The sequence below is a fragment of the Eriocheir sinensis genome, chromosome 43, assembly GCF_024679095.1.
Source record: "Eriocheir sinensis breed Jianghai 21 chromosome 43, ASM2467909v1, whole genome shotgun sequence".
In the NCBI taxonomy this organism is placed as follows: domain Eukaryota; kingdom Metazoa; phylum Arthropoda; class Malacostraca; order Decapoda; family Varunidae; genus Eriocheir; species Eriocheir sinensis.
In genome coordinates, this window is record NC_066551.1 from 7,920,370 (window position 1) to 7,934,910 (window position 14,541).

The window sequence follows — 14,541 nt, forward strand, 5'->3', positions numbered from 1 at the left end:
TCTCTCTCTCTCTCTCTCTCTCTCTCTCTCTCTCTGGGAAGGTCTGTTTTAATCGTCCTTCCATTATTTTCTCATTAGTTTGTTTGTTTCTTTCTCTCTTTTCTATTTTTTCTTTTTATTTCTATTTTTTTTAATTCTTTTTCTTTTTTTTCTTGTTTTCTCTCTCTCTCTCTCTCTCTCTCTCTCTCTCTCTCTCTCTCTCTCTCTCTCTCTCTCTCTCTCTCTCTCTCTCTCTCTCTCTCTCGGGGGGGTGGGTAGGGGGGGCAGGCATCGCAGGGGAGGAAGATTGGAATGTCGTTTATATGGCCTCTTCTTGCCCTCCCGTCGCTCCCACCTCGTTAGCCAACCATGCACAGCTTTCCCTGACCCACGGCGGCCTTGGCACCTCTAGGCACTCCCCTGGCACCCATCAGCCTCGGCGTGCCAGAGTCGGGTCTTCGGTACATCGAGGGCAAGGGGGTGGAGGGTGCAGTGGGCTGGTCTGGCCTGGTCGGGGTCATCTGTTCTTCTGTGCCCTAACCTTTCTGCCCCTCTGATACGTTCCTTTAGTCTTGTGCAATGTTTCTTTCTCTGTCTCTATTCTCTCTATTTCTCTTTGTTTCTCTCTCTCTCTCTCACTCACTCTTTCTCTATCTATCTATCATACGTTCCTTTAGTCTTGTGCAATGTTTCTTTCTGTGTCTCTATTCTCTCTATTTCTCTTTGTTTCTCTCTCTCCCTCACTCTTTATCTATCTCTCTATCATACGTTCCTTTAGTCTTGTGCAATGTTTCTTTCTCTCTTTCTGTTCTCTCTATTGCTCTTTGTTTCTCTCTCTCACTCACTTTCTCAGTCTATCTATCTATCTATCTATCTATCTATCTATCTATCTGTCTCAGTAAAATTATCAAAACAAATAAAAAAAATAGAGAATTCAAGAGTTTTTTTATCATTCTGTGAAACGAGAAGTGTATTTTTTTTTAACTTCCTTTATTATTTCATCAACTTGTGTGGGGCGGTAAAAAGCGTTTCTGCTGTTGTTTTATTTGTCGAGGGAGGAATGGAAAGGAAAATAGGGGGAGAGTGGGAGGGAGAGAAAGGGAGTGAGAGAGGGAGTTTTTTTTTTCTTAATCGTATATTTTTCCTTATTTTTCTTGTTGTTGTTGTTGTTGTTGTTTTTGTTTTCCCTCCGATGATCGTGATGACGTGAAATTGTTGGCTCCTTTGCGGTTTTTTGTCTCGTTTTCAAAGTCGTTTTTCTTTTATCTTCATGACGCGCCGTTCTTTTATTGTTCTGTTGGTGGTGTTTTTGTTACCGAGGAATAGAGGAGAGTTAGACGGGGATGAGAATTCAGTGCTTCATTCACAACACAAAACGTAATAGGAGAGGCACGATAAGCGGTGGTTTTTTTGTCTCCTTTTTTAATTGTATTTCTTTTTATTTTCATCCCGCACCATCCTTTTCTTATGTTGTTATTTTTGTTCTTGAGGAATAGATTTATAATTGTATTTCTTTTTATTTTCATTTCTTACCATCCTTTTCTTGTGCTGTTGTTGTTTTGTTATCGAGGAATAGAAGAGAGTTAGACAAGGATAAAAACTCTTCGGTGTTTCATTTGCAATATAAGAGGTAATGGGGAAGGTTAGATGCGTGATGGATGTTTTTGGCTTCTTTTATAATTGTAGGTCTTTTATTTTCATGTTGTTTTTGTTCTCGAGGAATAGAAGACACGGTTAATAGGAAGGGTCAGATGGGATTTATAACTCCGTGACTAATTAGCGATAGAAAACTTAATAGGGAAGGTTTCATGGGTCGAGATTTCCGTGTCTCATTAACAAACAAAAACGTGGAATGTAAAATCAGATCGAGCGAAGTTTGAGTGGTTGAAAAAAAGAAACGTGGAATGGAAGATTATATGAGAGGAAGATTGTCTTACATTAACAAAGAATGCCAAGGAATGGAAAGCTTTAATGAGATGAGAATTAGGTGATCCGTTATTAGCGAAAAACGCAGAAAGGAAGGTTAGATGAAACGAGTCTTCCGTGCTTCGTTAACATAGAGAAGCGTATCATTGGTAGGCCTATGAATAAGGAATGAGGATTATTTTATTATCAAGGATCAAAAAGAAAAAAAAATGGTGAGACAAGGCTTTTTTAATCTTTATATATGCGTACAAGGAAAGGTCAAACGGGTCGAGGGTTTAGTGCTACAGGAGAGAGACAAGCGAACCCCGATAGGCCTAGGCACCCACGCCGCGTCCTCCGCCGGAATGCGAGGCGCTGAAGGCCGCGGCGAGACCCGAGGCGGCGCGCCAGACCCAACAATTACCGGAGACCCCCCTCCCCCCTCCCCCCGCAGGGCATACACACACACACACACACACACACACACACACACACACACACACAGTTCCGAGTCCCGCGTGAGTCGAGCAGGTGTGATTTCTTCCCCCTTCCCCCTCCCGTCTCCTCCCCTCCCCTTCCATTCCCTCTCCACCTTCTCCCCACAAGGTCATGGCCCCGCCCCGCCCCGCCCCGCCCCGCCCCTGGGCACCCCCGAAGGCACCCTCCTTCACCTCGTCTGGATTTCACTTCTTAAAATAAGAGAAAATTTCTCCCCGGGAAACCAAAGACGTTTGTCAACGTACACACACATGCACCTTCAAGTGAACACACACACACACACACACACACACACACACACACACACACACACACACACACACACACACACACAGAGAGAGAGAGAGAGAGAGAGAGAGAGAGAGAGAGAGAGAGAAAGAGAAAGAGAAAGAAAGAGAAAGAGAAAGAGAGAGAGAGAGAGAGAGAGAGAGAGAGAGAGAGAGAGAGAGAGAGAAGCTTCTGTTAACGGAAGAAACCTTTTAGCATCCCGTGACTTTCTTGTCAATTAAATTTGCAGAGCCTCAACCTGGCGCGAATAATAACACTCCTCATCATCATCCTCGTATAGTTCCATGGTAAGACCGCGTCTCGAGTATGCGGTGCAGTTTTGGTCTCCTAACTACAGAAAGGACATCGAATTACTGGAAAGAGTTCAACGACAAGCCACGAAAATGATTCCAACCTTGAGGGCTCAACCGTACAAGGAAAGACAGGAAAGACGCCTACGAGGGAATATGATTCAAGTCTTCAAGTACCTGAAAAAGTTCATCAACGTCGATCACTCAAGGTTCTTTGAACTGCAAACAAACTCAAGAACTAGAAATAACGTCTTACCCATTCAAGCAAATCGATGTAGCACAGACATTGGCAGGAATTTCTTCTCAAACAGAGTCATCCGCCACTGGAACAATCTTCCTTCAGAAGTAGTAAATGCGAATACCATCAACTCATTCAAAAATCGAATTGACCGTCATTTCATTGCGACAGGAGTACACTGAATATCGAGGTGCTTTCATCTGCTCTGCGGGCTCCAAGTGGCTGTCGAGCAGATTAAATTACAAGAACGGGCAACCTCGTAATGAGCCAATAGACTTTCTGTTGCCTGCATTTCCATGTTTCCATGTTTCCTCTCATCACCTGAGCGTGCAACTGGCGGGCGTCTGGACGCAAACGGAGCAGCCTCGGGGTGACAAAAGCTAAAAAATGGTGTTGTTTACAAGAAGAAATAAAACGTCACATCTGGAGTGCCTGCTGGTGTGGAGGGGCGGGGCGAGGAGCTGGATGGCTGGGGAGGGGAGGGGAAGAAGGGAAAGGTATAGTGGGGAGGATAACGATAAGGGGGCGACCCGGAGAAGTGAGGGGAGGGGATAAACATGGAGACAGGGAATGGGCGGGGCGTGGAGGTGGATGGCTGGGAGGGAAGGGTATGGCGGGGAGGATAAAGATAAGAGGGCAAGGCCGGGAAGAAAAAGGAGAAGAGGATATTCATAGAGACAGATTGGCGTAAGGAATGAGGTCGAGTATTGAGTGGAGGCGAGGCGAGGGACAGGAGAGAAAGACAGATACAAGGATAGAGAAAGTAGGGCTGTGGGCCGAGGATTAGAGGCAGCTTATGATAGATGGGAATGAGAGGTGAAGGGTAACCGATACGTGGGATGAAGACGGATGGAGAGGAGAGAGTGAGAGCCGGAGTTAAGTGAGGGCGAGCTAGATAGAGGAGGAAGAGAAAGGAAAGTCAACAAAGGTGGGTATATAGGGATAAACGAAGCGAGACGAAGGGGTTTGGGAGGCGAGGCTGGGGTGCGGAGGAGCTGGGGGGGGTGATGGTAACTGGGGGACCGCTAGGGGACTGCTGGGGGACTGCTGGGGGAGGGGTGGAGTGACCTCGGATAAAAAGCTTCCTAAATAAGATAATGCTTCACTTAACCTGCAGGAAACGGCGCCAGCGGGTCTGAATTGAAACGGGGCGGCTGATCCTTAATTTAATGGGAGTAACGGTGCTTGTTGTTGTTGTTGAGGAGGAGGAGGAGGAGGAGGAGGAGCAGGAATGAAAAGGAAGAAGAAATGGATGAATAGAAGATGGAGGAGGAGGAAGCGGAAGAGAGTGATAGCTGAAGGGAGATGAAAAGGAAGAAGAGAAACTGATGAGAAGGAGGAAGAGAAGGACGATTAGAAGGAAGAAGTAGTATAGAAGCAGCAGGAGGAGGAGGAGGAGGAGGAGGAAAAGTTTAGCAGCTGCAGTAGGTGGAAGAAATAAAATTGATGACATTGAGGAAGAAGAGAAAGAGGAGGAGGAGGACGATTAAAAAAGCAAAACAAAAGACTGTAGTTGTAGTAATAGAAGAAGGAGGAAGAGGAGGAGGAAGAAGAGGAAGCGGCAGAATCGGAGAAAAGGAAAGAAAAGGGATCAATTGTTGGAGTTTATATAAGTTGAACGTGATAGAGGGAGGAGAAAAGAAGGGAGTTTATATAAGTTACGGCGGTGCACAGAGAGACGAGCTTATCACTGCCACACGATACCCGGCGATGGCGACTGTAACCTGAAACACACACACACACATACACACACACACACATAATGATAGTATACGTGGTTGTAATGATAGTAGAAGTTGTTGTTACTGTTGTTCTTGCCGTTGTTGTTTAAATAGTGCTACTTTTACTACTACTGATAATGATGATGGTTTCCTATACACAAATTATCTTCTCTATATCGTCTTCTTCCCCCTCTTCTTCTCCCTCTTCTTCCCCTTCTTCTTCCCCCTCTTCTTCCCCTTTTCCTTTTTCGCCCCTTTCACTAACCTATAAGTAAACCCCCTTCTCTTCACCCTCCTCTTGCCCCTCTTCTTCCCCTTCTTCCCCATTTACTTTCGTCACCCCTTTCACTAACCCATACACAAACCCTATTCTCTTCACCCTCTACTTTCGTCACCCCTTTCACTAACCTTTACAGAAACCCTCTTATCATTACCCTCTTCTTCCCCCTCTTCTCCCCAATCCTCGGTCCCTTCACTAACCTCCCCCCTTCCTCCGCAGGCCTCCCTCATGAGCCAGGACAACGCTCTCTTCAGGCAGCTCCTCACCCTTCACGACTCCATCTCGGCCCTCAAGAGCGCGCCCCTCCACGCCCTCCGGCCCCCCTCGCCCTCCTCCCTCGACTCCTTCACCGAGGAGGAAGAGGAGGACGAGGAGGAGGAGGAAGAAGACGAGGAAGAGGAAGAAGACAAGAGGGAAAATGAGTCTAATCTGCAGGTAAACGCTATGTCTGTCGTGTTTGTTGTTGTTGTTGTTGTTGTTTAGTGTTGCAGGTTTCTCATGAGTAATTGTTTTCTTGTTATTTTCGTTGTGGTTGTAGTCACGTTTATTTTTCTCACCGTCCTTGAGTTTGGTAATTTTTCCTTAAGTATCCCTGCCATCATTCTCTCCCATTCAATTCATGGCTTCGGATAAGAGTCATGAAAAGCGTTTAAGGTGAAAATGCTTGTCATGTCAATCAGCGTCAATATATCTTGCGGATAAGTTTGTGTTGGGTTGTTCACCTTTACCTTATAGCTTCGGATAAGAGTCATGAACAGCGTTTAAGGTGAGTGAAAAAGCTTCTCATGTCAATCAGCGTCAATATATTTTTACGGTTAAGTTTGTGTTGGGTTGTTCAGCGCCATGCAGGAGTTATATAATCTATCAAGTGTTCTAGGTTCATAAACGTAGAGGAAGAGAGAATAACAGTTTGTCCCGTGCATGTTCAACGCCTAATTTCGTAATAATAGAGGCACAGAATGAACCTTTTGCGCCCTTGTCCAGGTGGCGGTTGAGGAAGGACGAACACAGAAGACATCGAAGGTGGAGGATCTGTCGGAGGTGGACGAGGGCCTGGACACGGACCACTCCACCAGCCACTCCACTAGTCCCTCCTCCACACTCTCCTCCAAGTACTCCTGGAACTCCCAATACTCCCACTCCTCTTCGAAGGTAACGTGTTGGAGACATCGATCACACTCCTCCCCCTCCCTTCAGCTCCCTCCTGCCGGCCCCTCACCTTCAGATAGATAGAAATGATAGATGGAAATAGTCAGTAGTTGTCCTTTCTAATAGTCCTCCATTCCTCCCGCCCGTCCATTCACTAAATCGCCTAAAGCCATTATATCCCGTTCACCAGATTCCACCCTCGAGTGAAGGGATAAAAACTAAAGGTCACTGAGTCTCCCTATTATCCCCTCTACATTTCCTTTCCCTTCTGAGCCCCTTGCATCCCATTAACCCCTCCTCCCTGTTTTCTGGTTGATGGTGTTGATGTATTATATAGAGTTAAGGCGTCCAGACAGGTAAGTCCACCCCCTTGGCTCCCCTGGAAAGTTGTGTAATATAGTGAGAAGCCGCCCATGTACAGCTGCCTCCTCCACCTCCCCGCCCCCTGTATGCCCGAGGCTGCTTCCCGGGAGGATCTTGGTAGTGTAGCTTGCTTCCTTACAGGCCTCACCCCCAAGCCCCGCCTCCAGCCCCATCCCGCCGGCCCGTGCCACCCGTCAGGCCTTTCAACGCGCCACCAGCAGCCCCCTCGACGGCCAGGGGGACCGCGTCGGGCCTGGCAACCTGGCATTCATGAGGTCCCGCAAATCCTATGCTCCCAATGCCCGCAACCGCCGACGCTCGTCCTCGGCCCACCTGGCATCGCGGCCCGAGCTGGAAGCCCTGACCACTCCTGCTGACCCCGAGACCTCCATCGGGTCAGAGGAGGGCGACGGGTGGGGCCCAGACACCCCCGCCGGCCGCCCTCGCTCCAGCTCGGCCGTGCTGCCCCCGGGCGAGGCCTCCAACAGGATCAGGCCGCTGCCCCGCATCCCCTACCGCGAGGCCCTCATAATGTGACGGTAGGGCCGCCCTCCTTCCCGCCCCACCCACCCAAGCACGGGGCCGAAGACTCGCGCCCCCAACACTCTTACCGGGACTCTCGCCTGCTAACCCGCCCACGCAAGACCCACTCACCCACCCACTTACGCACTCACTCACACTCAGCCACACACCTCGCCTCTAATCTGCTCTCACGATTCTTCACTCTACTGGTTTACACACACACACACACACACACACACACACACACACACACACGCTCACGCACAGCCTCACGGACTCTCTCCCGCATGCTCTGCTTCCCTGTGCATGCTGGTGGGGAATAATACTTCTTTGTCTTGTATGATCGCCTATTGTGCATTATTCTCCCTGTTTGTCTGCGTGCGAAGTGCTGCCTCGTATTTTTCCGGCCGACTGAGCGCTTCTTCTTCTTCTTCTGTTTTTTTTTTATTTGTTTCTTTTTTTATCTTTTTCTTCTTCTTTTTTCTTTCTTCGTCTTCTTCATCTTTTGTTTTCTTTTGTTATTCTTTCATCTTCTTCTTCATCTTCTTCTTCTTTTCTTTCTTCTTCTTCTTCTTCTTCCTTTTCTTCTTCCTCTTCTTATTCATTCGCATTCTTCTTCTGTTTTTGTTTTCTTTTTCTTTTTCTTCTTTATCTTTTTCTCCTTCTCCTTGTTTTCCTTTCTTTGTCTTCTTCATCTTTTGTTTTCTTTTGTCAGTCTTTCATCTTCTTCTTCTTCTTTTTCTTCTTCTTCTTCTTCTTTTCTTTCTTTTTCTTGTTTTCTTCTTCTTCCTCTTCTTTTTTTCTTCTTCCGAGCTCTTTTTCTCCCCCTCCTCCTCCTCCTCTTCTTCTTTTATCTTGTTTACTGTAATCGTCACCTTCTCTCAGTCTCGTCTTCGCATTCATACGTGATTTGTGTTGCTTTTTTCTTTCGCCGGCGGCCTGGACAGCTTTGGATGAGGTTGAGTTGCGATGAAATTTCGGAAGTTTTTTGTCAGACCTGATTTCAATTTCCTGCTTGATTTGGTGCCCACTGATCCATTTCCTTCATTCCTCTCATTTCGTTTGTGCAAGTGAATGACCCAAGTGTTTTTTTTTTTCCTTATCTTTCTCTCTCTCTGAGCAATAAACATACGGTATACCAAACACACACACACACACACACACACACACACACACACACACACACACACACACACACACTCATATAAATACTTCTTTCGCTGTCCATCCACCCTTCTTTGTCTGTCTGTCAGTCATTCCCCGTCATGTTGTACCATTGGCGACCACTTCAACGTTGTCAAGAGATCCATTTTTCCTCGAAGCCACAACTGTTGGTAATATGAGCTTCTGCAAACGACCTAGGGATGCTGTTCCATGTTTTTATCGCAGTCCTAGAAGATAAATAAACACAAATGGAGATCCGAAAATGCCTCATAATGTATTGGCAACGAAATTATATTAGGCTTTGAATCCGAGTAGCTATAAGAATGTTTGTACGCTGGTTCCTCAATGTATTCCTCAATGTGTATTATTTTTTATCCAGTTTTAGCCACTTTCTTATGTTTACTCTGCTCGCTAAGTGTTTGTGTGGATGCGTGCGCGGGACCCGTCAAGCTAGTGCAGCTTTACCTAATTTCCAGTTATTAGATCTGTAAAGTTACGGTGGGTGATTTTTCCCATGCCTTTTTTCCCTAGTAACGTTAGCCGTGCACACAGCGCTCGGTCAAGCGGCGCGCCAACCCGTCCGTGGCCGCGCTGGCCGCCGCCGCCGTGCCGACTGCATGTGTGGCGCAACACCTGGACGGCGACGGAGCGTGTGCCGCCCACCGCATCTCTTATCATGACTATAAGCATTAGATTTTCACACTAGCTTCAGAGCCTCCCAGTTAAGCATCCTCATTTGGGCTTTGTACATTATATCCAAATATAATCTAATAGTATGTCATCCAGGACAATACATTTTTTTATCATTGAGGTCTCGATACTCGATAGGGATTATCTGTGAGCTTCATGAACATTCAAGTCTGAACAACAGCCTTTCCTCGTGGTGCTCGAGCAGCGCGTCGGTGACAGTCCGCCGCCGCTCATCCTGTTACTGCGGTGTATATATAAGACTTCTTGGCGGCCCGCAGCCTCGAAGGAAAGCTGCGCCCCGGCCTGATGAGATAACAAGACTTGTTCAAGAGCCTTTAATACCTCGGGAAGACATAGGAGACGCTACTAGTTGTGGTGGAGGCTTTACAGTTTTATTCCGAATCTGGTGGACACTCCCTCTAACCAAAATCTACGTATAAACAAGTTAACAAATATTTACTCGCACTCTTACGAGAGGGTTAGGAGCGAATATGAATAGAGAGGAGCGGCGCAGTCATATTAGTGCAAGTGTCAGTGTGTTGGTTTCACGGAAGCATTGATCAGTCATTCAGTGAGAAAAGTAGAGCACCAGACCAGGCACTCATGTGCGTACGGATTCATTCATATAATCTGTTGGGAAAGTCTGAGGCAATGTGTCCGTTTTGGAGATGTTAGTGGAGGGCGTTGACGCCGCGGTGCCGAGGGAAGGTGACAAAGGGGAGGGAAGCCTGGCAGGGCTCAGCGACCTTCACCTCGGGCTAACTTGCTGCCGTTGCTGTCGCTGCCACCTGCCACTGATTTATCCAGCCTTGCCCGGCCGTAAAGCCGTGCCGGGCTCCAGTCTTTGCCGTCTTCGCCCCGCGCCTTCCCTCCACGGGCTTCCTGTCAGGGCTATCCTGCTGCAGCTTTGTTTTTATTATCATTTGTTTTTTTGCATATGCCAGATCTATTTTCAGTTAACAAATGTGACCAGTCCCTCCTTATTGGTACATTGTAGAGTGTGTGTGTGTGTGTGTGTGTGTGTGTGTGTGTGTGTGTGTGTGTGTGCGTGCGCGCGCATGCCACACTCGGGTACATCCGGAAGGCCCAAATCAGAATTCATTAATTTCATTCGTAACGCAAGTACCTTGAATTACTCCCTGACCCAATGACCGCCGCTCTGGTGTGTACGTGTCCTGACGGGTGAGGTCGCCTTGACGCCCCTGCCATGCCCTGCCCTCCACCAGATCTGTAGAGGCAAGGGGCAGGGCACGTGTATCTTGTATGTCCTTATGTGTTCTGTCCTGCCTTTTAGTTGTGGGATGCAAGTCACTTCAAGGTAAAGGTGCATCAAAGTATTACTGCTTTATTCGTCAGTAAGTTGACAAGCGTTTTGAAGCTGCACACTTTACAATGAAGTCACTGAGTTGCAGCTCTGAAAATATGATGTAAATGAGCCTAAAGCAGAAATAAAGCTGAAGGTTCCTGCCACCAATGCCTTGCCCTGCCAGGGACACCTCCTTGTGTGACTTGCGTCCTCACACGTACCCGTAGCCGCTGCCTCCTGCCAGTAGTGTAGAATCAACACTAACATTCAACACCACTAAACTTGTTTTCGTCCTGCCACATCATGTCTGCATGCTGTTTTATTATAGATGTGTTCAAGACTTTTAAGTATATGATGCATTTCTCATTATTATACGTATTATGTGCACTTACTCTTTTGCAAATTCATTATGGATGTGTTACTCCTTACATCATATGATGTTTCTGTCATTACTTCTCATGATTTAGTGTTTATTCATAATTACAAATTCAGTAAAAAGTAAAAATATATTGCATTAAAGTGATTAAAACAATCTAAGCATGTCATGTTTTGCTGCATTGCATCAATAATAATTATTTTAACTTATTCACTCAGTTCACTTAGGCAAGTGTAAGATGTTGCTATATGATGTGTCACACCGGCAGGTCCCGCCTCCTGCAGCAGGTCACCTCTCAGTGAGGGGAGGCAGCACAGCTCCAGCCACTTCCGGTCCATCAGAACAAGTCCCTCTCGAGGCCAGCACACACACCATCCCAGCCACACATAGTGATGAGGAGTCCTTCACCAGCATCACCAACATCACCAGCAGCAAGTACAGCATCACCACCAATGAAGACTTCAACATCAACATTGCCATCAACAGCAATAATGCAGGATCCTCCCTCTCCAGCGAAACAGCCCAGCGATCCATCAGTACTTCCTGCCTCTCTAAGAGTAGTTGCTACATTTCTAGCATTAGTCCTGAGCCCAACATAACAAAAACATTTGGGGGAAGTCTTGGAAGTTTCACATCAAAGGGGGCTCGACTTACTCGCAATCGGGTGTCCATTCCTCCCTCTGCAAGAAACAGAGATCGCAGTGCTCGTCCAGAGTCCTTCAGGCTCTCCTCGGACATGGCAAGTCACACACGTGTTCTCCTGAAGGCAAGGTCCTTCGCTGGAGATACTCACAAGTATAGAAATGGGAGACATTATGCAAGGACATCACTGAGAGAAGACCAGCTGAGGCACTCCATGGACCAGCACATGGCAATGAGCAAAATGGATTATCACCATAACAATTTTACTACCACATGTAAGGCACCATCAGGCACTGTTTCTCGTGCCAACAGCCAGTGTGACAAACATGAGGCCACTGACTCAGCAGAAGAGGAGGCAGCAGGTGCAGACTTTCATCACCTAGAAACTAATTCTGTAGAGGAAACAAGTATTGTAATCATAAACACACGAACGAGGCAAGAGAAGATCTACTATGGATCCAGCTGGGAGCAGGATTATGAAGCAACAACACTGACTAATGAGGAGTTGAAGGACCCAGTCAGCTCTCAGTGGACTGAACCTCCCAGTGCAAATTCGTCTTTCTCATCCCCAGCTGCACCTGAAAATAAGCTGCCTCCTAAATACATGACCAGTGTAATCATCACTGACTCAGGATCAGAAAGAGATTCCATTGACTCATCCAGAGCTCATATGGTGCGAGCACGATCATTCACTGGCCTGATGACATCCCGTGGACCCACATCCGTTGGCCCTTCCCCAACAAGAGAGAGACTGGATGGTGCTACTGGTCCCTCACATTTCAAACTCCCAATGAGGGAAAATTGTGACCGGTTGCTGCACATGACAGCAGGAACACGCAGGGCCAGGCTGTCGCGAGAAGGGAAGTCACTTCGTTTCTCAAGTGACCTGGGATATGGTGCACTTCCCAAATCCAAGAAGGAAGTGTTTGTGTGAAGACAGACATTCTTGTGTCCAACATCTTTGGTTCCTCCTAAATACCCTATAAATTTCCCTCATATTCTTTGTTATGCCAGCTCTCATGTGTTATGTTAAACTCATTCCGATGTAATATTCTGAACACACATTTAGCAGACAAACCCCACGGGCTCCAATACAAAGCTGCCCTTGTTGGGTGGACTGGGTCGACGTGTGTCCTGAGAGTGGCGGGTGAGACTGTCCATTGCCTTGACCTGGATAAAGGAGACAATTTATCTGAGACTGTATGGGATCAGAGGCTTGGTCAGTCCTCCACCCAGTACTGTCTTTGATGGCCCTTAAAGTGGCCTATATACTTATACTTTCCCACAAAATGTATTACTCGTTTTGTAAAGGATGCTTTATTAACCTTAACTGCTATGACCTTAACTACTCTAGTGACAGATCTCACAGACACCACTTCTCATGAGTGCTACTGTGTTTACCGGAAGACTTTTTGAGAAGGGTAGTGGGTGGTGAGGCAGTGCTCCCACACCGCCCTTACCTAGTGATATTCGATGCCTTAAGCTGCACATACTCAGCCCTTTGTATATATCCCTCATATATAAGGAAATACTATATCCCCTTTCAGCTCCTGCCAGCAGTAATGAGGTGCCTTCCTCTGCCTCACCCATGTAGGCTGCTTGGTGACGTCCTGTACATAAACAAGCTTCAGTATGGAAACTATCCTTGTTTAAAAAATGAAAAAAAACTGTACATAAATTCCTGTAATCTATGGTAATGATTAAGGTTGTATATTGAGAGTAATAATAAACAACTGATTATTCTGTTTGATTATTTTTACTTTTTTGGCAATGGCAACAAACATGCATGCCACCAAAATTAAAAAAAGGAATAAATTATGACACCCTTTCAGGACGTGAATCTGACAAATGGCTAAGCATGGATTGTGCCACCTGCTGCCCGTTGTCAAATTGGCGTCTCTCGTCAATCTTGTTTTTTTCTGTTTTTTTTATATTGTTTTTTTTTATGTGAACAAAATTATATTAAGAGTCCAGAATATTGAACAGGGCTCTTAACTAATGTGTCCATGGGATCAGGTATGTGAGGTAATTACTATATACGATTAAGGGTCAGTTCGACAGTCCAACACAGCCATTGTAAGCGCCCAAACCAAACTATATTCTCCACAATGATCTGTTATTTCTACTCAAAACCAGATACTAAATAGATTTCCTGTGTGGTTTTCTATTGTTTCCTTCTTTTTATATAAACGCCAAACAGTATATAAGTCATTTTCGTAGTGTTTGGTGTTTGGTTGGGGAGCTTACAAACATGCTGTACTGGACTGTCAAGCTGGCCCCAAGACAAGTCCTTATATGTAAAGGCTATTGGTGCTCTAGTTGTAAGAGTGGCCAGCATGTCTGTTCAGCCTATCTGACAAACTCCTTCTCGGAAAACCATCAGTATGTCTCATTGAACCACCAAGTGACGCCACGCGGGAAATAATTGTTTTGATACATCTTTTAAATGACGGAGCAACGACTGGATGGGAGAAAAAGTATTGAATGAATAAAATTATTGAGGATGTAGTCCATACAAATGATGCCTCAAGGGTGACTCGACTCGAACTCCTGAACGAGACTCGCGAGCGAACCCGACTCGACTCGTGTGGCTCGCCGTTGCTGCCAGTTGCTGATGATGGAATAGATCACAAAATTATCTATTCACTACGGCGTCTATGCACTTGATGTCTCCTTCACATGTAGCCCTGCTTGAAAACCTTGCATATAGTGAAATGGACGCAGATACAAAATAGTTATCGGATAAACACATGGGTTGGTATTATAAAACACACTCGCTTCTCACATCAGCCATTTCTAAAGGTAAAAAAGGGGGTCAGTCGGGTTCTAATGGGTGTTTCTTCAGGTTCATGGTACAGAAGAAGACTCACACTACCACCAGGGTCATAAAACTACCCCTGGAAATGCCCACAACTCCTACGAAAGCCTTGTCAAATATGTGTACTGGGGCGGCGATATGTCCTTGTAATACGACCCCATGATGTCTCAAATAATATGGCATCCGTGTCGGCTACCCTCTCGCGGGGCCTTGGCTGTCCCCTCCCCCGCGGCCCTCGATTGCAGCTGCTGACCGGCACGTGACAGCGAAGTATTGTTGGTGATGTGAGCTCGGGTTTCCCCTTAGTATCTA

At 46.4% G+C, this 14,541-nt stretch overlaps 1 protein-coding gene across 2 annotated transcripts; it reads left to right on the forward strand.

Moving 5' to 3' along the window:
• The first annotated feature begins 5,397 nt into the window (after positions 1 to 5,397).
• Positions 5,398 to 13,154, forward strand: LOC127010422 (histone H3.v1-like). Of its 2 annotated transcripts, XM_050884496.1 has the most exons (4): positions 5,399 to 5,634; positions 6,184 to 6,351; positions 6,853 to 7,250; positions 11,038 to 11,186. In XM_050884496.1, exons 1-3 carry the CDS (start codon positions 5,428 to 5,430, stop codon positions 7,246 to 7,248), a joined length of 771 nt encoding a protein of 256 aa, XP_050740453.1. In that variant the 5' UTR covers positions 5,399 to 5,427; the 3' UTR covers positions 7,249 to 7,250; positions 11,038 to 11,186. The 2 variants fall into 2 exon arrangements, with proteins under 2 accessions (XP_050740452.1, XP_050740453.1); XM_050884495.1 differs by lacking the exon at positions 6,853 to 7,250 and having other exon boundaries at positions 5,398 to 5,634; positions 11,038 to 13,154.
• The last annotated feature ends 1,387 nt before the right edge of the window (positions 13,155 to 14,541 follow it).

Bases quoted from the DNA above. Each gene is read 5' to 3' on its own strand.
- LOC127010422 (XM_050884495.1), top strand. From the start codon at position 5,428: ATGAGCCAGGACAACGCTCTCTTCAGGCAGCTCCTCACCCTTCACGAC. The intron at 5,635-6,183 runs GTAAACGCTATG...GCCCTTGTCCAG, and splicing joins AAAATGAGTCTAATCTGCAG to GTGGCGGTTGAGGAAGGACG. The intron at 6,352-11,037 runs GTAACGTGTTGG...TCACACCGGCAG, and splicing joins ACTCCCACTCCTCTTCGAAG to GTCCCGCCTCCTGCAGCAGG.